The sequence below is a fragment of the Haliaeetus albicilla genome, chromosome 12 (genome assembly GCF_947461875.1).
Source record: "Haliaeetus albicilla chromosome 12, bHalAlb1.1, whole genome shotgun sequence".
NCBI lineage: Eukaryota > Metazoa > Chordata > Aves > Accipitriformes > Accipitridae > Haliaeetus > Haliaeetus albicilla.
Window position 1 is genome coordinate 43,043,271 of NC_091494.1, and position 22,577 is coordinate 43,065,847.

Consider the following 22,577-nt stretch of genomic DNA (forward strand, 5'->3'; position numbering starts at 1 on the left):
AAGTTTAGGGTGCAAGCGGATACCACAGAAGACCAGGAATCACCTCCATCAGTGTACAGTGGTTAACTGGTTTATTTTTCAATATTAATTTAAGCAGTTTGAAGTACCTGAAATGGCCTGTTACCCCAAGAATGAGAGCAGAAGTTTGAAAACAATTCACCATTAGAGTATATCACTGTTTCAAAAGAATATTAGCTAACCCCATCATAACTTTATATGTCTCAGAAGAAAAAAATATTTAATAAAACCATCTACTTAAAGTGTGGCTTTGTTAAAAAAATAATAGGTATTTACTGCAATCCAAATTAACAGTTTTAAATTTCATTGCTGCAGTGAAATCTGCTATTTATTCATCACAGACCACCTCCATCCTAGTCTCCCCATCTGGAATATTACCTGAAGCTCATGTTAGGCACAGTGAAGCATCAGCTTTTTGTCATGTCATATCTCAAAGTAGTATTCTGCTGCTCAAAGGCCATGCTTCACTCTGAAGTACCTTGCTGGTTTTGTTTTCCAGGAACTGGAAGTCTGGACAATGGACTTTGTGCTGCCTGCAACAGTGTGGCTGGCAGGATTCTTCAATCCCCAGTCCTTCCTCACCGCTATCATGCAGTCCATGGCCAGAAGAAATGAATGGCCACTGGACAAGATGTGTCTTTCAGTGGAAGTGACCAAGAAAAACCGCGAGGATATAACAGCTCCACCCAGAGAAGGCTCCTATGTGCATGGATTATTCATGGAAGGTAAAAGACTGCATCTTCTATGAGATGTTTCAGACACAGAGAAAGCCCAGTTCAGCCTTAAAAATTCTTACAAACAGAACAGGTGTTAGTATTCACTGGCTTATTCGAATTTGTACAACTTTTGCAAAAGCTCCAAGCAGCGGAGCCTTTATTCCACGCTAATGTCAGACACGCCAGCTGAGGGCAGCACCCATCCAGTTTACAGAGTCTCACAAAGCATAAACTGGTTTTTGGAAAAAGACTGCATATCACGAACCTGAGGACTGGGCTGTCTGAAGCTAGATGGTTCTAGTGAATAAATATATTACGCTCTTATTTGATGTGTGAGCAAGACAAATCAGGAAACTCAGAACCTAAAATAATTACTGCTAAAAAATGAGAGGGAATGAGATGGCAGTATCAGCAGAGCACCAAAGGAGTCCACTTAAACAAGAGCACAGACCACACAGGACAGCTTATCGTAGCTCCCACCACAGTCAAGTTCTACCTTCAGCTATGCAACTTTCATGCAAACCTGGTGCTGAAGGGATGAGTAGGGAGAGAATTTATTTAGACATCCCACATACAGTAAGGCAAAATGCATTCATGAGTCACAGTGAGATGATAACATGTTAGCCCTAATGACTACTAAGCCATGGCTACCCAATTTTCATACTCCATCCTCAACTGTGCTGCTAGAGCAACTCCTTCCCACCCATTAATAGTTATGAAAACAGCCCCCTCTAAGTGAAAAAGCCACTGGGTAGCTGGTACCCTGACAATTTCATAATATTGCAGGTGCTCGATGGGACATCCCTTCTGGTGTGATCGCAGACGCTCGACTGAAGGAGTTGACACCCATGATGCCAGTCATCTTCATCAGAGCCATCCCTGTGGACCGCACGGACACCAAGAATGTCTATGAATGTCCTGTCTATAAGACACGGATGCGAGGTCCCACCTATGTCTGGACCTTTAACCTAAAGACAAAAGAAAAAGCTGCTAAGTGGATCCTTGCCGCTGTTGCTCTGCTCTTACAGGTCTAAACTTTAATGGCTAGGGAAAACAAACAGCAAATGCTTTTACTTGCAAAAAAACTCAAAGTTGTGTAACTTATTCTAAGTTTGATTGTACCAGAACTATTTTAGCAAAGTATCAATAAAAACAGTGCTAGAACTGCTGTCATGTGGAGACTGCTCTTACAATACATGGAGTTTCTCATGATGGATACTGGTTTTCAATTGGTGGTTTCTGATAAAGTGCTGGTTTAGAGCCAGACCACCAGAGGAAGCCAAACGGAACAATTGCATGCAACTATCCAGATTCCTTTCCTTCTCATAGCTCTCTGTCTTTCCACAGCTATTTGTTTGATCACTCAGTGCTAACTGTGAGCAGAAATTCATCAAGCCGTGTGCATGACACATTCCTGCATGGAAGCATGTATCTGTTTAGACCAGATGGAAGAAGAAAGGCACAGATTTGACCCAGTTCACCAACACGTCAACCCATACAACCCAAAGAAAGTTGAGCTGCAAACAGATCAATCTCTGAAATATGTTTGTTTCTATTTCTAGGTTATAGAATCTACTCTACCCTTTCTTTCACAACAAATAATTTGTACCAGCAGTAACACCTATTAGGTAGTTAGATCTGCTCTCGCCACCATATGGAAGCCAATGCCTGTCCTTTTAGCACAAAATAATTCAGCAAAATCCCACTCCATGAAATATCTGAACAATCAGTTCTAAAATACAGTTGCATAAAACTTCCCTCACAGCTAGTGGTAAGAAAAGCCACAAGGGGAGGCAAGTAGAGCTGCTTGTTTCTTTACAAAGTAGTAGCATTTAAAATAAATTACCATTAAGTTTTACACTTACCATCAGCCTTTTCAAGTGCCAGAAATCCCTTTTGTTGGCAATACAAGATCAGAACACATTGCACATACTCCACCAGTGAAACCCACAGGGCAGCCCAAGCCTGCACTCTAACACATTTTTATCTGGCTTCCCAACCACCTTCTTTGCAGGACATGTGCTACGCTTTGAGCCTCCCACTTTCAGCAAGTAACATCTAAAAATCACATCAGCACCAGAAGTCCTTTCATGCCCCCTCCACAGTTCATGAAAGACACTTGTAAGACATCTTAACATGAAGGAGCCAGATATACAACCCCAGAGATGGAGGCCACATTTACGTAAATAAAATGGATGCATGAACACTCAGCATCAAGGGCACACACTTAGCTGCCAACTGCATGGACTATGTGCACAGCACACAAAAAAAAAAAAAATCTAAGAGCAATTCCACGAAGCTGAGAAGGGCTCCAGCTACTGGACAGTCGAACAGCCAGGCAAATCCAAGACACTGTACAAAGCAGAAAAGCAAAACCAACTGCCCCTGTTAACCAACACCTACAAGGTTAAAGCAAAGCACTGATGAGATAAAAAGAAGACAGAACATTTTAAATATTCCAACAATGTTTTCTATTAGCTAGTCGAGATAAAATAAACACAGTCCCTTTCCACAAAACTCTGAAACGGACATTTCAAAAATGGAAGTTTTATTTCTATGCATAGCAAATACCCTTGTATGGGTTCTCTTTCACTGGCCCTTCCAGAAATTCTAGTAGATGAAATTCAATATAGGCGTTGAGCAACAATTCTAGTCAGTGGCAAGCACCCCAGAAGAAAAGAGAGATGTCTGTTTTCTCCGCACATTATCTATGTTTCCATCATCTGTTTCTTCCACATGACAGAGAGAGTACCACACTTATTAATTACGGTCAGTGCAATATAAATTCCCCATAAGAATGGCAGAAAACTCACCCAAAGCAGCAACTTCTCTTCTTTCAAAAGAAATTCTTGATCAGAGGTGTTACCAGCTTCACCCACAGTTTCACGTAACGATTTGGCTGCTCAAATGTTGATGATGAGACTACACCTGAGCAGAGGTAAAGCTGCTCCTGCTCCTATACAGGGAAAGAAACATCATCCAAGTAAATCCTAAGTGTTAAATTATATAATGGCCTTTAAGAAAAGCAAATTCTCAGATAAAACTGGCCACAGATCCTGCCAAAAGGATGCATCATTTCTCCCACAAGCCTGAACACAGGAGTCTCATTCCATTCAGCACAACTCAGTAACTAAGCCACCAAGGAGCTAGCACAGGATCTGTCCTTCACATCCGCCTGCCACAGCACTCTACCTTTTGATGACTATCAGTGTGCTCAGTAACCCAACCTCAAGAATTAGCAATTTAAAGTCTACAAAGAGCAAAGGCAGAAGGTTTTGCTTTTTTGAGCCCCACAGCTGCAAGAGAGCTGAACTTCAGTTTCAGAAAAATCCTAAATCCCTTGCTGTAATTGCCAGAAAAGGAAACCTTACCATAATCTCAAGAGACTGGCTTACGCAGCTCTTTCTAGACACAACTCAAGTGCTGTGTTTTCAAATGAATATGCAGTCATGATTTCAACTAAATTACCAGAAACACTTAGGCTTCTCCAGTGTGTATACTGCTGAAGGAGGAAATGAACCATCATGATGATAATACATGCTCACGTTGCACGTGAAAGCAGCTGTTTGATCAAAGGCAGAAGCGGTTTTCTTATCAAAGCCAGTCAGGTTTCTAGATTTGCAAGCAAACAAGGAGCAGATCATCTACTCTAAGTCTGTTCATAATCTTTTTTTCATTAGCTAAGCTGTCACAAACAACAGAAAATACCCTGCACTGTTTAAATTCAGGGTGGAACAGGGAAGCAGGAACCAAGCACTGGAAAGTAAGACCAAAAAGATGAACCTACAACAGAAGGAAGACATTTGCGTGCCAAATCAGTCTAATTTTAGAACCCCCAAATGCTCCAAGACCTATAGTCAGCCTTGCTGTGAAGATTCTGCACCATAGTCATCTGATACAGTGACGTCATCTGATCACTGGAACTGAGACCAATTTTCTGAATTGAAGTTCAGCTCATTCAGTGGAGCATCCAAAGATATCCAGACCACTCAAATTTCTTCCCAAATCTTACCACGCATTTTTTAAATGGAACTCAATGTTACATAGGCAAAGTGATTTCATGGCAGCGTACCAGTAATGTATTAACTCTTCTAAACAAAGGTCACAGAACAGTAAACAAACAGCCAATCTCAAAATCAGCTTCCAGCAAATGGGAATGGTTTAAAGCCCTTTAAATTAGATCACTGCAGCACTGTTTGAGAAAATTCCTTTGTCATATTTTCATTGATTCTCCCCTTCCATTAGAAACAAGTAGAGGCAAGATATGAATTGAAATATTCAAGCAACTCTTCCAGTAATAGAATTGTTTTTGATTAGATATACTCTGACTCATCCTGTGGAAGAGCCCTGATGCAATAGGGCAATTCCCATTGATCTTGAAGACAACTGTGCCTTCTTATGCCAGGACTTGGCTTAATGGAATACATTTTTGAGATCCCTAAGTCACACACAGAGGCACCAAACCAATTTGCTTTCTATCAGAGCGCTACATGAGAAATTTACTTGGGACACTGTCAGTTCCAGCAGAAGATTCAGAGTCAAGACAGCTGGAGAACGAGCCAAGATTTAGAGAAGCAGCAAAAGTCCTGAGCAGTCCAAGGTGCCTAATTAAAAAAAACTCGAAACCAAAAACTGGGACACTGAACATTAAACCACTGAAAAAAATGTTTGTGTGAAGATTATATAATGTCCTATTATTATTCAAGATTATATTATGTCATATAACTTCATGGGCAATCCAACCAGCCCAGAAATCCTCCTCTTGCAGAAACTAAGATCCCCTGCCTTTGTTCACCTCCACAGCCTGTGGGCAGCCACCCAAAAGCTAACTGATTGGCATTTATATTCCTACAAAGGATTTCCCAAATGCCTGAGAAGCAAAATCCTCCAGAAGTCCAAGATCAGCAATTCAAAGGACCTGACCTCATTATCCTAGAGCATGGTGCAACCTTGGCAATGCCCAAATATTGGGTCTAAGGCCCAAGAACGCGCTGTGTGATCAGTGAGCAGAGGAGAGCCAGCAGATCCTCTCTGAATGCTGTGTCTCTCAGCATCCAGTGCCTGAGCACTTGCGATACTCGAGTTCACTGGGGACACATGTTCTTTCCCGTTATGGCCTCCATTTCCCAGAAACAGGCACTTGCAGCAGGCATCTCATCAATAGTCACTTAACTGACAGCTCCTTGAGACTTCCTATGCTCAAGAAGGTTTTGAATTATTGTAGCTGTAGGTTTTTACTGCAACCGCGTCATCAGCATTCCCTGTGTGACCAAGATGCACAATATCCATGTTATCTCCCCTTAATCAGCCACTTACCTGATGGAGTTGCTGCTGCAAAGCTTTATTTTCTGTCACTATCGCAACCTGAGCTTCCAAGTCACGATGAACCGATCGATATCCAAAATTAGGAGAGCCAATCAGAGTTAGGCAGGGAAGATCGCTTCCTGCCAGGTACAGCCAAAGACCTGCAGGAAAAACAGGAGAAGAAAGAAAGTGTGGCAGACCAAGGAAACAACCAGAGTAGCCTCACACAATCACTTCACTTAGAATTAATTAAATATGTTAGATTACAGTAACTATAAAAGATCACGACACAAAGCAAGCTTCCTTGCAGATGGTCTAGCGTGTCTTGTAAAGCTTCGTATGAATCCTGGGGTACAGCTTGCATTATCCAAACTTGTGTGCTCTTAACAGGGGGGCTGCAGCACACTCAGTGCCGCCCTAAGGGAACATTCTTAAGAATGTAAATACACTGCATGAAGGACCCCCAAAATAATCTAGAATAAGTTACTATCATTAAGTTAGAGGTCATTTTACACCACAGCATATCTCAGAAACACTGAAATAAGACAAACAGTTTTTCAGTAAAGGAAAACCTACACCAAGCAACAGAGCACCGGGAAGACAAGCCAGGCCTGGACCAGTCAGTTCCAGAACTGGAACTGGTGCAGTTGCACAGTGACTAACCTCTCTCCTGAGACTACACAAGACAGTGACATGAAGAGGCATCTCCCTGCTCTGACAGGTGAATTCACATGAAATAAAGACTTGTAAGAGAAGTGCAAATTCTCACCCACTCACTTCCTGAGGACCCACCCGAAGATGAAATCAAACTCTTGCCAGGATGCAAGACTCCCAAGTCTACTCACCACTGCAGTTCACGCACAACTTTGCCAGTGCAACAACAAGAGCAAGTGTGATACAACTCAGGACAGTTTTTTCAAGCGCAAGATGGAAGCCCCATACTATTCTCAAGCACGCCACTGTAGCACGGCAGGAAAGAACAGCTAGTGATGCCACAGGAGAGCAAGGACTATTGCCAAGGAGAGTCTATACAGCCATTCTCTGTGTACAAATGGACCCAAGAAGTGTTTGCTTTCCACCTGGCACAGCACAAGTGCTTAGAACAGCGCCGGGCAGGTCCCCGATAGATGGCTTATCCCTACTGCAAGTCACGCAAAGACTACAACAAAGAAACTGTAGCATAAAAACCACCTAGTACTTAAAATAGAAGCAGGTTTCCTAACTCAACCCCAGAGCAGTTCCAAGAATGCCTTGAGTAAGAAGCTGCCGATTCACCGCTGGTTCCTGTAACCTCCTCCCCGCCCCCACACCGCACACAGTCAGCAGCTTCGCTGCCACTTTCAGTTACACCTCCTGGCTGAGCACTGGCACTGCCCATAACTCAGTGGCACAACCAACTCCTCCACAGGCTCACCCCCACCCACAGAAAGGCAGGAGTGCCGACGCAGGGGGCTCCAGGAGCTGCAAAAAAGCACCCAAGTGGCACAGAGATTCGGCAAGTTCTGCCACCAAACAGGATGGCTGCCACAGGCTGCGTGGTGCCCTGGCCCAACTGCACACAAGGCTCCCAACAGTAGGCCAGAGCTCTGCCTGGGCAGCAGCTATGAGGAACACGCTTCCCCACTCTTTCTAAGTGGTCACGCGGCAGCCCTAAAGCCTTTACGGTCTCTCTGGCTTTATGGCCACCTGGCAGGATCTGCTCAAACAGTGACTCACCTTTCCAGAAAGGGGAAGCGCAGTTTCCCAGCCGCCATTCAATAGCAGTAATGCAGGTTTATCTCGGAGCAAACAGGCACCTGCCCGGCACTCTGTCACCCAACACTTCCATGGAAGGGACCCTACTCCTAAAGGATGTACCTGTGTCACCCACACCACCACACCCAGAAATGCAGCAGAAGACGGGTAGATGTGCACTGCTGCAGGTAGGCATCATGATGTTACACCCAGCAAAACCTCTCTCACTGCAAAGGTTTGCATTCCCTACTCACACGTGAACAACAGCCGTGCAGTGCTCTGAACTGGGCTGCTACTACTGCACTTGTACTGACAGAACCTAAGGACGGTCGTAACCCTGGTGGGAACACACACTGCTGGAAGTTGTGTATGAGGATATGACATATTTTAAGAGGAGCTAGAAGGGTTTACAAAACAGCAATCACAGCACCACAGCGTTTGGTGTAAATCGGCTAGGTCCTGTAAGAGACTAAGGGGTCTCTTTTGCTTTAGCCCAAGAAGGAAGTATTAACGGGCACTATTGGCTGCTAGGGACCTCACATCCTCTTCCAGGAGCCAGATCCCAAGTGCAGCTGCCCTTCATCTGTCTCCAGGGCTTCCTGCTTTTCCCTCTTCTGCCCTGTCCTGTCCTCTTTCGCATATGCTGTGTGACTCCTGCAGAAGGAAGGCGGGTGAATCAAATATGTGCCAAAGGGCAGAGCGTGCCAGAGAAGGGAGCTACAAGCTGATCCTTCCAGCACTCCAAAGAGGAAATGGAAACAAGGCAGCAAACATCTCTGTCCCTCCTGCCAAGCACAGGAGCTGCTGAACCTCAAGTCTTGTATCCCTCTCTCAAAGGGAATACCGTACAGAAGACTGAGCCCAAAGCACTTCCACAAGAAGGCACAGCTGGCCCAAAAAGGGACGGACTGCCACGTGCACTTTGGTAGCTTGGAAAAGCAGCCCATGCCTTCCTAGCTCAATCAGTGCCAAACCACAAAATCCCACTCGGAGTCAGCAGTGCCCAGCAAGAGGGGGAACCTGAGAACCACAGATCACTTCAGCACATGTTTCCTGGAAGACAGACCACATAGGACTTCCCAGCCAGGCAGGCACCTCCTTCAGGCTGCCCTGGATTGAGATAAGGGGTTTACTGCACTAGTTACTGATCTCACTGCAGGAGAGGCACAACACTCATTAGAAAGGTTTGTAGTTTCGACATAGAAGCAGCCTAGTAACAGTCATGGTTTTTTTCAGTCAGGAGAAGGCCTACTCAGCAGCTTTCTTTCCCTACCACCTCTGAACCTTCTTCAGAACAGCCGTGCAGGAAGCAGGGCAGATAGAGGCATTCCCACAGTCATTAACAGCTAGTCTTAAACAAACAACGGGAGAACTCCGGAACAGGCTGGAGCCCAGAGCCCCAGGGGCTGCATCCTTCCAGCTGCAAACAATGGAAATGCCCCTCAGCACACTGCAATGCCGGCTGGGGAAACCTGCATCTTAATTAGTGCCAGACTGGGTACTGCTTACAGTAATAGAGTTGTCCTAGGGGACCAGTGAGCCATCACAGGAAGTGACACAGTGACACGGTGCAGAGCTCTGCTTGCAGAAGATTAGAGTAACAGAAGATGCTGTGGAACACAGCAAAGATGTCTCAGGTCAGCCAAGGGCATGTCTGACCATGCGACCAAGTCATTTTGTGAGGTGTTCCACTGGTGCACCTCCACGTGGGAAGACCTTAAGAACCTCAATATAAAGTGTCACATGCATCAGACTCCTCAAAAAAAAAAAAAAAATCCTCAATTAAGTAGACTTCCTAAGCTATTTGCATTATTAAAATCCACTACTGACCAATCAAACACTTACTACTGTGTATAAAGTAGGAGAACATAAGAGTCAAGGACTGCATTTTCTGGAAGGAAAATTTAGAGAGACAACCAGCAACAACCAGTCAGGGGAAAATATTCATGCTTTGGTCAAGGTGGCACTGAGCTTGTGAAAGCTGTACACAGTCTATCAAGCAAGAAAGAACCTGGGGTCTTCTCCAGAATATCATGATGGTGGTATTAATTATTTTTGTTTATTATTAACTACATTTGTTAAGCAATATTCATTTCTCAGCAACTTCCCCTCCAGCTCCCAGAAGGCACATGGGTGCAGTTATTCACCATGCTGCACCTTCCTGTATGCTGTAAACAGGAGCTGGTACAAATTCCTCGACACCTGCATCATCCCCACGAAGACCTGCTGCGTCCAGGACCACTGGGGAGTCACCACTAGTGAGCTCCCTTCCCGCTTCTGCTGCAGATCCCACCCTGGTGTCCCTGACACAGTCATCGCTTCTTGTTGCTGAAAACTGGCAAGAGGGATACGAGAAACTGAATCACAACTGTTACTGCGATCATAAATACATCCAGATGCCTCCTATTCTTTCACATCAAGTTGCACATCAAGACAGTGCCTTACTGTCACCACAGGGACAATTCTTTTATAATCTCTGGCATTACATTCGAATCAGAAATCCAGATGCAAGACGTGACTTTGCATGGTTGTCCCCTGAGTGATCCAAATCTTCCAGGTTTATGCAAGCAACGTTTGAACCCTGGATGAGTATTTTGGATGTTAAGTCTAGACTAGACCCAGCCATCCCCCCACTAGCTGCGCAATCCAAATATGCACAAGTCTCAAAGGCCTTCTGAACAAGTCCTCTTAGGAAATAGACACCTTACCTTTGGCATGGAAAGTCCACCCAGCCCTAGAGTACTCCTGCAGTTGGACCCTCTCCTGTTGGTGAAGGTAGCAGACCTCACTGTAAAATTGGTGTTCAATGTAAACATAGGCAGCAGGGATAGCACCTGCCACCCCTTTGGCACCAAAAAAACCATTCACCTCTGGTGAGGCCAGAAGAATCCGATACTCAGCCCTAGTGCCCAGAATGAGGTCCATGTAAGCTTGTGTCAGGTTGAAGTAGCCAGTGCTAAGGTATATCCTGGCATCCCTTTCAGCCTCTGTCAGCAGCGTCTCTGTCACCATCTCATCTATTTGAATCCCAAAAGGTTTCATTTGGATTAAGGGATAAATCCAGGTGTCAGGTTCTGTTTTCAGACCCCCAGACGCTCGAGAGCCTTGCTGGGATAACAAGGAGCTGCCTTGCTGGCTGCTGTGGAAAGTCTTTGCATGAAGAAGTTCTTGTCGTGTCCTGGCAGAGTTGATCACCTCCATGACTCTTTGATTTGCTATCTCACAGTAAGCCACCTTGTCTCCTGCAGGAAAACCACAACAGATCACGTTTGAGACCTAAAGGTACAGAGCTCAGAGCCACGCATCACCTAGTATGTAGTGGGAAAAACTACAGACAGGACACCAATATCAGAACAAAAAGGAGCTAACACAAAGACCACACAATTTTCTTCCCTAAGTCTCAAAACCAGATTTTTTTAAGGTTAGCAAAGCTACATTACAGAAGAAAAACATCAGCTTTAAGAACGATAAGAAACTTGACTAGCAGCAGCTTGAAAAATCCACTGAAAAATGAAAAGACCAGGGCAAACCTAAAATGGTAACCAAGAATGAACTGGAACATGCAAAATAAACCAGTGCCCACAGTCTAAGCTTACATCACACAGCAGTGCACAAGGCCAGGACAAAAAACTTATGATGCAATCAGCCTGACTGATAGATGCTCTTCTCTGCCCACTTCAACACTTGTTCTCAGTCTTCCTAATTCAATATTCATTTGATTCCCAGAATAGACTCAACTACAAAATATTAATTACCCGAAAGAGCTCTACATTCATGAAACTTTCAGAATATGTACACACAGAACATCTAGAATTATAGACATCAATATCAAAAATATAAAGAACCTTTCAAGGAATACAAGTTCTTATTTAAGGTCATGAGCAGCAGAATTATGAAGAAGCAATGAGACAGTTACAGAGGAACTTTTAGCCTTTGCGCTCTCTGCCACATTAGCTGGTGATAGCCACTGTGCTAAGAACACTCTGATAGATCCAGTCTCAAAACTCTAGCAATCTTGATTTTAATAATGGATGGCACAGATATGGGACACCCCCCAGTCTGTACACAATGGTCAGACACTCAGCAATTCAAAAATGGATGGAGTTGAAGTCATCCTTAAACCCCGGCTGTCACTCTCCTCCTCTGGATCGTATCATCCAACCAGAGAAGACAACTCCCTCCTACCTTGGTACGGGTGCACCATCCCCTCCATCATCTGGACTGTATCATCTCGCTGTAATTGCAGAGACACATCTCCAATCGCATCCACTAGCTCCGTGAAGAAGTCTGCAATCTCAGGAGAATCCTGCAGGAGAACATAGCGGTCCTGACGATTGGTGAAGTACAAATCACTCAGGTTTGCGCTAGGAGAGAAAAAGAAGAGTTGAGCTCCAGAACAGAGCATAGGCATATGATCCTGAACACCCCAGCCTAGGTTACAGATCTCACTCTGCATACAACTGGACTAAAGTACAAATTGGCCATTTCCTTTTGAATCTCGAGAAATGTTTCTTTTTTCCTTTTGAGAAAGGCTCTCTCTTTCGTATGAGAATCTCACGTGGAAGAGCTGTGGTTACTCTTCCATCTCAGAGGAGCGTTGATATGATCACTCACTATAGAAAGACCAGATGCAAATAATGAAGTTCAGACAACATTGGTAGCATGCATACCTTGCCTCAAAACCTCAGCTAAATGAACCATATAAGGGCCTAAAGAGGCAGGACTCACCCGCTCAGGATCACATTGTCATCAAAGAGATAGACCTTGATGTGCTGCAGTCCAATGGTCTCATTAAAACGCTCTGGAATCAGGAGCCTGAGAAGTCCACGCAGGTTTGGGGTGTGGAAGAGGGACACACGGACTTGCTCAGGAAATCGCTGCAGCAATGGAATTAGCATCGTTCGAGAATTCTTCCTGCCTGGGAGACAAGGGGAGTTTCACACTCAGGATCACACCAGACAGGGGATACATCACGGCATGGCACCACAGCTCCTCAGCTAGAAGCTGGTTACAGAATGAGCAGGCATCGCATCTGCTGGCACTTGATGTGTTCTCCTTTTTTCTTTTTTCTAAATTGCCTTCATTTGCACTATGTCAATATCGAAATCGACATCCAGAACTGTAAGTTCTTTGATGAACGGGCCTTGGAAACAGTCACTGAGCAGGTCTGACACCATTCAAGCTTCTTAATCAAGCCACACCTAGCACTAGTAACATACTACAGTCACCACAAAGGTTTCTGCTTAAGTCTACTGCTACTTCCAACAATTCCCACTTTCCTTTCAAAATGAAAATACAAGAGCATGATGGATAAGGGCAAATGCACTGACAGATGAACTACACAAGAAAGCACAAGTTGCACAGAGCAGAGTTTGGCCCTTCTCACTCCTACCACCTATTTTCAGAAGAAAAGCTGCTCAGCTTGAACATTTTCTGGGAACAAGTAGTTACTGGTATACAAAAGGCCAGTTTTGAAAGGTATATGATTTAAGCAAGTAGGTCCAATTGGTTAAGACAGCCTCTCCCTGAAAAAACAGTTTATCCAGCCTAACTGTAAAATAAGCCTTTGAAGAAAGCAAAGCATCATAATATCTACCCCGAGATCCCCTGGTGTAGTCAAGAAGAATGGAAACTTTGAGGTTAGACGATCCTTTTGCTTGCAGTGATTTCTCCAGTGTTTCTTCTAAGCAATCAACCTGCAGAGAGAGATTTCTCTACTCATTACAGAAAGCAAATAAAGCTTTATAAGGAAAGCATTCAGCAGCCAGGAGGCTGGTGGTCGTGAAAGCTTCCACACCCTGGTATGAGTCTTTCCTAATCATGCAAAACACTGCTAGTTTAGACTTTGCATCTGTCAGACTGGCATCCTACTCTATCAGCCTAAAGCAATACATGAAAGGGCATAGATTTTACATGCGCACATTCTTCAAGCCTCTAAAGAACAATTAATATTAGCAGAAAAAGTCCCAACATCATTCACAAATCACAGATTTGCATTACCAAAAAGAAACCTTGGTAGTTCACAACAATGCAGAAGCAGTTTTATTCCTTAACTACAAGGCTGTTTGTCACATGCAAATTCAAATCTTGTGTACAAGTCCAGACAAAGCCAGGCATAAAACCCTGTGCAGGACTCTCCACCTTTACCCTGCTGTGGAATTTGCATTCTAACATAAGAAATTGGCCAAGGTCAGGCTTCCCTAAAGGTCTTAGGTAATGCTTTTGTTTCTAGACGGAAGAACAGGAAACAGATAAGGTAAACAACATGAAGGAAAACTGACCTCTGTCTTAAATGCAGAGAGCTAATACTGCATCTGCATACTGTGCTTGGAGGACAAAACATAACACTACATACACACAACTCTAATCATGTTCAAGGAAAATGCCAGAAAAAAAAATTGCCCATGATCCCATGGTTCTGCAGAAACCCTTTGAAAACTATACCAGTAACCTCTAACGGTCTGAAAGATCCAGGCTCATTATCCCGTGGAAAAATTCAGTAGTTCCATGGCTCTGTACTAGGACTAAAACAGAAACTCCTTGCGCCTCCCTTCCAAATTCCTCCCTCCCCCACCCCACGTACTCCAAGTACACAAATGCAGCCAGGAACCCTGAGAACACTCTGAAGGAGAGGAGAAAACACACATAAAGTGAATCCCTATATGGAAGTTTTAAGGTCATTACAAGCTCACAAATTGTAGCTCACGTACACCTCTTGTACCCACAGGAACAGGATGTTTTTTGCAAAGGCAGGCATTTTCTTTCTGCATTCACTTTCTCCCCTTCCCAAACCCTTTCCACACTCACCAGCTCCTGTTCAAGGAGCCCAGTTCCCAGGTATAGTGAAGCCATCACCACTCGCTGCTTGGCTGTTTTTATCTGCACCTGGGAATAGCAGAAAATAAGTTCAGTTTCATCCTTGGTCTCTGTGATCACTAGGAACTAATGATCCAGACCACTGAAGAGCTGTGGTTCCCCTGAGGAGAATCACTTTAGCCAAATCATAGCATCGTCTCCCTCGCCTTGTAGAAGGAAAGGCACAAGGATAACACACGATGGCAAAGATGTAAAACACACAGGTCTTTACAGAGCAACATCAGCACCATTGTTGCATCCAGAAATCAAGGAAGAAATCAATGCTTTTTGGAAAACTGAGGAACACATTCCCTGCTCTTAAAACTATTACATACAAGAGCAGTTAATAAGCAGTAGCTACAACATTGGGATTGTATCAGTACTGGCAATCACAGCTTTCATTCCACAACTGCTTTAATCCTTTGTACCCCATCCTGTGAACTAGCTAGAACCTAGAGACCTTTGTTTACAGAGCTCTCCTCCTTTCCCCTGTGCTCACCACTGATGCTGCAGGGGATGGTAGCTGCTGCCTTCATGGCCCACCCAAGTCTCTTTCTCCAACAGCTTAACATGGCGATTTAAGATCATGTTTCAGAAGTACTGGAATTTGCTTTAAACACACATTGTGAAAAGACTCAAACTGAGCTAAACAAAGAAATTCTCACCTTAGCCCTACTACTTACCTAAGAGATACAGTATTACAGGATTCACACTGTAATGACCCAAGAGACCTTTGGGAGGGATTGAGGGAGCTGTGCTTGTTTTGTATTGCAGAGAGGAGGCTGGGAGGCTGGTCTAACAGCAGCCTGTGACTACTTGAAGTGTAGTTACAAAGATGACAGAGCCAAACTCTTCTTGGTAGTTACAGCTGAGCAGCAGCCACAAAGAGCTTTGGAAAGTTCAGGGCTGACACCAGAATAAAATTGTAAACTACTAAAATGACGCAGCACTGGAACTGCTCGACCAGAGGCAGAACCTCCATCCTCAGCCATTTTCAAGACTCAGCTAGACAAAGCCTGCCTAACCTGATCTAGTGTTGACAACAATCCTGTTTCAGGTTGCAGGTTGGACTAGTAACCTGCACATGCTCCTTCCTAACAACTTGTCTATGATTCTCCAAAACCTCTGCAGTTCCCAGCCCCCAAAAACCATTCCCGCAACTTGGAACCCACAACTCACCTTCAAGAGTTCATAGAATTCAGCTGGGGATGAAAGCACCTTGACATGTGAGCTGGAGATCCCAAACTCTGGAACCAGATTCCTGATCCACTGGAACCTGTGTGCTCCTTCTGGACAGAGCGAACAAGGTGGGGCTGTGATCACAGGAACAGGAGGTGTGAGCAATGGGGCTAGAAGAAGCCATGATGATCTGTGAAAAGAAAGATGGGAGAAATTCTTTATGGTGGAGCCTTTGCTTCCCACAAACAGCTTCCAAGTAGGTAAAGAAAGAGCTACAACCAGGGCCAATACGTTGAAAGGATCCACAATGGCAAGGATACCTTTCACTTTTCCATAATCCCAGCTGAATCACCAAAGCCAAATCTAGAAATAGAAACACACAGGCAAAAGGTGGGAGAACAGATCTTAACATCATCAGCTCCCTCCCCTAGCTGGCACGGGAGATGAGGGGAAACAACTTTTTCAGCAGAACAGGAACACAGGAAAGGAAACAAGCTGGAAACTGAGGATGTTAACTCTCCCAAACGCCCACAAATCAGATGTCTGGCAGTGCTGCTGCAGTACCTGCTATACCTGTAATCAGCCAGTTCTGAATTGCCTTTATCACATACGCATCAGCTTTGCCATGGCCAACAGTCACTGTCATGCCCAGCTTAGTTCTCAGCTGGGCTAAAGATTAGTTGTTTCTATTTCAGACAAAGATGTTTTAAAAAATGACGCTACTCTAAAAGTTCTTTAACAAAACAGAAAAAAGTCTCAACCCCCCAAACTTATCCAAAAATGATCTACAACACGCAAAGTGCCTGAGTGCAAGTCATAGCAAAAGCAACAAAGTCATGGCACCAGAATGACATACCAAAGGATCGAGTGTATTTCAACAGGTATGAGCCAAGAACCACAACTGAGAAACATCAGGTAGCCCTCTACAACCATGCCACTTGCGTTCTGCACAAGCAGTAAAAGAAGGTCAAGACTTCTCTTGCAAATGTCAAAGTAACTGCAAGGGAAACAGCAGGAAGCTCATTCTTTAAAAAGAAATTTCTGAACAAATTTAATTCCTTTGAAGTCACTTAGGGAAGAAACCAACTTACTGCTCACAGTCATGCTTAGGGGGGTGACAAGAAGCAAATGGCATCTTTTCTTCTGTGGAGGCTTCACGCATGCAAATTCATCAAGTCTTACAATAACCCCTGGTAGGAGTTTGTCGACATGACAAAACCACATTTCAGCACAATTAGCAGCAGCAGCTCCCATGAGATCCAGGAACTGACGAGCAACGGAGTGAACTACATCCCTGCACCTAACAGAAAACATTCTGGTCTGCAAATCCTACTTGCAGGAGTCAGACTTGCTGTCAGGACAGAACCAAGGCGGCTGGTCTCATCTCAGAGGAACGCCAAGTCCCTCGGGCCAACAGGCAGCCACCATCTTGTGACCCATCCTGATGCATTCTGCCACCACCACACACCAAGAAGAAATTTGATTATGACCTTTACCAGAATTTGTTACGAAGAACTTTTAGGTTTTACCACAATCCAGAGCCCAAATGACCACAGATTCCAGGAAGATGATTTCACTCATTTGCTTAATGATAAAACACTGGATCTTCACAAGGTTTCCGAATAACCCTTACGCAGAAGCCAGGCAGTTTGCAGTTGCGTTTCCTGGAAAATCCACTAGTTTGTCACTGACTATTCATCGCAACAGAAATCTGAGTCAATTTGTGCAAGAATTCCTAGGATGGCGGTTTTCAGCAGATCATGTGGGCCAGGCTTAGACTTGACACCCAGAAGTTACACAGATTACCAACATAGTCTGTTAAAAACGATGGAAATATTCCACAGAAGGTGTTAAAAAAAAAAAAAATCAAAGCAGAAAAGAAATATAAGAAATACTGGTTTTCAAGCACATTCTAGTCAATCTTTACAGAACCTGAGCAGCACCTTTGTGCATCTTTGCTTAACTCACGTCTCAAGGCACAGGCTGCACACTGGGAGCAGAGACCCACTGCTACGTTACTGCCAAGTGAACACGGCAAACTGAGCAAGGAAGACAGAGCTACATGAATTCAGACTACCATCCAAAAATACTTTTTTTTTAAAAACAACAAAATGCATGGCTGGCAGAGCAGTAACAAAGTCAAGGCTATAACCTAGCCCTGCTGATTACAAATTATGTTCCCTGGAATTATTCCCACTGAGGTAACAGTGGCAAATTTTACGCATTTTACAACGACAATTTAGGGCAAGAGGAGATAAATATTTTTCTTATTATTCCGTTAGTCAGTCCTGGCCAACTATACTTCTAGAAGCCAGTACAGTGGCTGAGAAGCCACTTTCCAGAAACATGATTCTAAGAAGCCATCTTCTGGCAAAGAGTATGAAAACTGCAAGTTAAACTGCATCCTCACTCTACGTAGCCGAATGTTACGCTTATGGATTGACCAGGCGCTCTTCAGGCAGCCCCTTCCCGGTGCTGCTGAGGGAGTAAAATCGATCTGCATCACCAGCACTATTTGGTTTGAGCCTTCAGATTAATTCTATGCATGTATTGATAGCCACTAATTCTATACTCCAGATTTTTTACTGCCTACACAATTTGCAATATATCTACACTGTTTGATCTTTTAATCCAATACTGAAATTTTAGAACTTATTTAGTGTTTTATAATTTTCAAATAAATCAGTATTTTGCTCCAGCCAACAGTAACAATGGCACAGCAACCATCTACCGAAGCAGCAGCTTCTACCCATCAGCAATTAAAAATAGCTGAAGTGACTCCCCAAGTACAACACAACTGTACGCACACAACAGTCAGAAACCACGTAACGTTATGAAGAAATCATCAAAATTCCATATTTCAACAAACCAACTTTCAGAGAAACAGAAAATGGGGTAGAGGGGAGCCTTTCCCATGTACTCCACATCATCAAGTTAACCACAAAGAGAAAACAGAACTGAAAGGAACCACCTCAAGTCTTTTCTGTATAAAAAGTTGACCCTAAATATAAATGAGGGATTTTTTGTGTGTGTTCTATTTTAAAAATTGTGGGTTTGGTACACAGACTCATGATGGAGCTGAAACACTCTTATTCACTGTAAAACCTCATCTGCAGAACCAGAGGTGATGTGAAACTGCAGGATATGGTGCCGTCCTTTCACCCACGCATACGTCATCACACAGGGGGAATCTACAAATTGCTTGTCTTTGAATACAGTTGTCTCTTTCCAGGGCTCAGTCTAGTAGTTTATCTATGCTAAAAAACACTGACGAAACCAAAAGAGAAATTTGAAAACAATTTCCTTGGCTCAACCAGGAACATAGAGCAGAGTACAGGCTAATACAGGGCTCTGAATCAACAGCAAGGACAACTGCAGCACATCTGCTGTCCAGGGGGAAAAGGAGAGTGAAGACTTGCTACGACACGAGAGATGCTACCCTTACAAAAGTAAGTTTAACTCATCCAGAAGATTGTATCAGGCACTGTACTAACTAAAACAAAACACGGCATCCTTCTAGCACTCTCTTACCAAGTACAGTACAAAGCGATGCCTGAAGACTGGGGGAAGAGACCTTTTTTCAAGACTCTTTTGAAGCATTTTCTTTGATCACTTCTGAACCCAGGACGTGGTTCTACAGAAAGACAATCATCTCTGTTTTTTTACTGTTTTGTTTCTAGTGTTAATTGTGCTCCTGATTGCACAGCCCCACAAAAGGAGCAGCACCAACAAAACTAAGGCAGCGGTGCAAAAATAAGGAGAGTAGAAGCTGTTCAGGGCAGCGTGGCTGTGAAAAGACTGACTGGAGGAACCACAGTCTGAGGCTGCGGCTGTGCATTCCCTTTAGCAGGGCACACAAGCCAGTCTGGCACCGAGAAGGGCAGATCTACCTACCCACAGCTGTGCCTTCCCTGTCCCTTCCGCTCTCTGGGGAAGGAGAGAGAGGAAAGTGAGAGTTTGGGCAATTTTCTTCAGAGGTCAGCTCCTGGATCCTGCTCACTGCGCAGCTGCCCAAGAGAGATGCCAGGAAGAGGAACGAAGGCCTGCTTGTTCCCACAGCGGCCCACTCAGATCTGTTTAAAATGAGGGTGAAAACACCCTCTGTGCACAGATCGATAATTCACCTGCTCCGGCACAATGGTGACTGCCACTGGAAAGAGTGGCCCTCTTCCCCCCTCACCTTGTGCCAGATGTGGCCCCAGCACAGACAGGACCCACACCTGTTCTCATCTCTTTTCTGACGGGGAGCAGGGGGGAATCTCACCTTCCAGGGACAACCCCCAGCCCAGGCAGGTCGTGGCTAACACCTAAACCCCAGCCAGGGCCGCTCCAGAGGCTGACCAGCACTTGTGATATCCAAGGTGGAAAGCTATCCCTAGCAAACGAGTAATATCGTTTAGCACCTGAAAGACAGCAGGAGTAAAATAAATAAAAAAGAAGGAGAAAATACAGTACCCCTCTTGTCCTAAGGACAAATGGACAGCCAGCGCAGACTGACAGCCCAAAGCAAGCTTAAGCAGCAGAACCAGCCTGGACCCGAACCCGCCTTTTCAGCAGCTGATTCACTGTGGAAAACAGCAACCACTTCTGCGGAACCGGGAGCCGAGGGGTCCCTCACCGCGTCAGGGCCGTCACCTCCTGCACCTCCGCAGCGTTTTTATCGGCCTCGGTCGGGCACACGGGGAGCAGAAAGCCCCGGGCAGCGCCGCGCCGAGGAAGGAGAAGCGGCGGGCGAGAAGGCAGCGCGCTTCCCCCGCCCGGGCCTTCCCGGATAACGCAAGGCCGACACCGGCCGAGGGCTCGCTGCCGCCCGCCGCGGCCCGGGGAGGGGGGGGCGGGGGGAGAAGCGGCCCGGCCGTAGGCACGGCAGCGGGGCCCCTCGCCCGGCGCGGACTGCTTACCTGCGGGCGCGGCGGTCGCGGCCGCGGGATAGGCGGTCGGAGAGGCGGCCGAGCAGCGCGGCCAGGCCCAGGCGGCCCCGCGGTAGCCAGGCCGACAGCCGCCGCCACAGCGCCGCGCCCCCCGCCGCCGCCGCCGCCGCCATCAGCCCCGCGCGCCTTCCGCTTCCGGCCGCTGCCATGGCGACGCGCCCGCCCTAGCGGTTCCGCTTCCGGGCCGCCCACCTCCCTCCCCTGGCCGGCCGGCCGGGTGTCGTTCCCCCCCCCCCGCCCGAGCGCGGCGGCCCGGGGCCTCCGGGGAGGCCTGGGCCCGGCCCGGCCTAGCGCCTTCCTGGCCCGCAGCCCCTCCGCAGCGCCAGCCCTGCCCGAGCCCGCTGCTCCCGGGAGGGCCCGGCCCGGCGGACAGACTCGGCGTCTGCAGCGCACACCGGCTGCAGCTATTCGGCCCGGCCTGCCAGCGGCTGCTGCCCCCCCCCGGCCCCCCGCCGAGCGCGGTGGCGGCACGGAGAGGCCGCTCCAAAACGCGAACGCCGCTGCTGGCGGCGGCGGGCTCGGTCTGGGCTCGCTGCCCGGGGGCTCCTCCTGGCCCACGCACACGCAGGGCGGCTTTACCCACGCCTCCAGGCACACTCGCGGAGGCGCAGCCCGAGCCCCGAGAACTTCATCGCCGTCCCGGCGATTTCAAGCCCCCCCCCCATCTCCCCGACCTCCCAGAGCCCTTCTCCTCCTCTCCCACCCCCTTCCTTCTTGGCGAACCCGGCCCGGGGAAACGGCTCCTTCCCGCGGCGGAATCAGCGCCTGCCCCGCCTCCCCCCCCCGGGGGACCGGGAAGGGCGTTGGTGTACGGCCACGGAGGGGAGAGCCTGTCCCCCGCCGCCGGGGTCCCCGCCGTGCCCCCCCCACAGCGGGCAGGACGAGGCGGACACCCACCCCCCACGGGGGGGGGCCGCGGGTCCCGCCGCCGCGTTTCTGCCGCCCGGCCCCGGCTTGCGGACAGCCCGTCCCGCCGCAGCCCCCCGGCCGGAGCCTCCCGCCCCGCTCCCCTCCCCGTCCCTTCCCCCGTGTTTCACCACTCCTGCCTCAGGCAGAGCTCCAGAGCTCGTTTGCATTTCAGACCAGCTGGTTCACCGCAGCCTCACTTCCCAGAACTGCTCTTCTTGTGTTTATTCCTGACTGGCAGAGGCAGCAGCGGCCGCGGCAGCTCCTCCAGGGCAAATTAAACTATTTAAAATAAAATCCACTGACAAAGTCTGGTTTGTTTTCGAGGTCGAAACTGACAATTGCCAAACGAAAATGCAGAGAAACCAGGTGGGGAAGGGGGCCCCAGCCCCCACCTCGGCTCCGCTCGCTGCCCGCTCTGCCAGGCCAGGCACGGTCCTCTCCCATGGCACCGGTGCTGTGGCTGCTGGCTCTGGCTGCCAGACCCCAGCCGGGGCAGAGGGATGAGGAAATCCCTTTGGGACAGAGCCCCAACGTGCCTGCCCGGGGGCACCCAGCCAGGGGAAGGAGGGCCCCGGCTTCTCAGCCTCGCAGCGGCTCCCCACCAGCCCGCGACGGCTCTGCAGACGGGCGCCTCGGCCCCTGCCCTCTGCTGTGCTGGGTGCCAAAGCACCAACCGCACGGAGCATCCCAGGGCTCCCGGAGCCAGCGTTGTCCCCAGCCACTGGCCGCAGGCACCATCGGAGCCACCACCACCACCGTCTCTCGCCGCCCTCGTGGGACACAGCTGCCTGGGAGCGGGGCATGCCAGCAGCATGGCTGAGCTGCTGCTGACCTGGCCAGCTCCTGGGAGCCCCCAGGCACAGCCTCGGGAGAGGATTTGCCCCCTTATTGTCCCCAGATGTGTAGATCGAGGGGGTTTTTCTTCCCACAG

At 47.2% G+C, this 22,577-nt stretch overlaps 2 protein-coding genes across 5 annotated transcripts in view; one reads left to right on the forward strand and one right to left on the reverse strand.

Annotated features, from left to right (window-relative positions):
• The window catches only part of DNAH17 (dynein axonemal heavy chain 17), a 38,714-nt gene extending 36,812 nt beyond the window's left edge, over positions 1-1,902 (forward strand). The window contains exons 79-80 of the mRNA XM_069799508.1: positions 518-743; positions 1,521-1,902. Coding sequence (XP_069655609.1) covers positions 518-743; positions 1,521-1,768 — 474 coding nt within the window. The 3' untranslated portion in view covers positions 1,769-1,902. The remainder of the gene's footprint in view (positions 1-517; positions 744-1,520) is intronic.
• On the reverse strand, positions 55-21,394 carry PGS1 (phosphatidylglycerophosphate synthase 1). 4 transcript variants are annotated; one of them, XM_069799507.1, is made up of 10 exons: positions 21,317-21,394; positions 15,807-15,996; positions 14,580-14,657; positions 13,369-13,468; positions 12,501-12,690; positions 11,958-12,136; positions 10,481-11,014; positions 6,051-6,199; positions 3,548-3,690; positions 55-1,702 (listed from the first exon to the last, which is right to left on the reverse strand). In XM_069799507.1, exons 1-9 carry the CDS (start codon positions 21,367-21,369, stop codon positions 3,571-3,573), a joined length of 1,593 nt encoding a protein of 530 aa, XP_069655608.1. In that variant the 5' UTR covers positions 21,370-21,394; the 3' UTR covers positions 55-1,702; positions 3,548-3,570. The 4 variants fall into 4 exon arrangements, with proteins under 4 accessions (XP_069655608.1, XP_069655606.1, XP_069655607.1 ...); XM_069799505.1 differs by lacking the exon at positions 21,317-21,394 and adding an exon at positions 20,708-20,901; XM_069799506.1 differs by lacking the exon at positions 21,317-21,394 and adding an exon at positions 16,898-20,598.
• Positions 21,395-22,577: the final 1,183 nt, after the last annotated feature.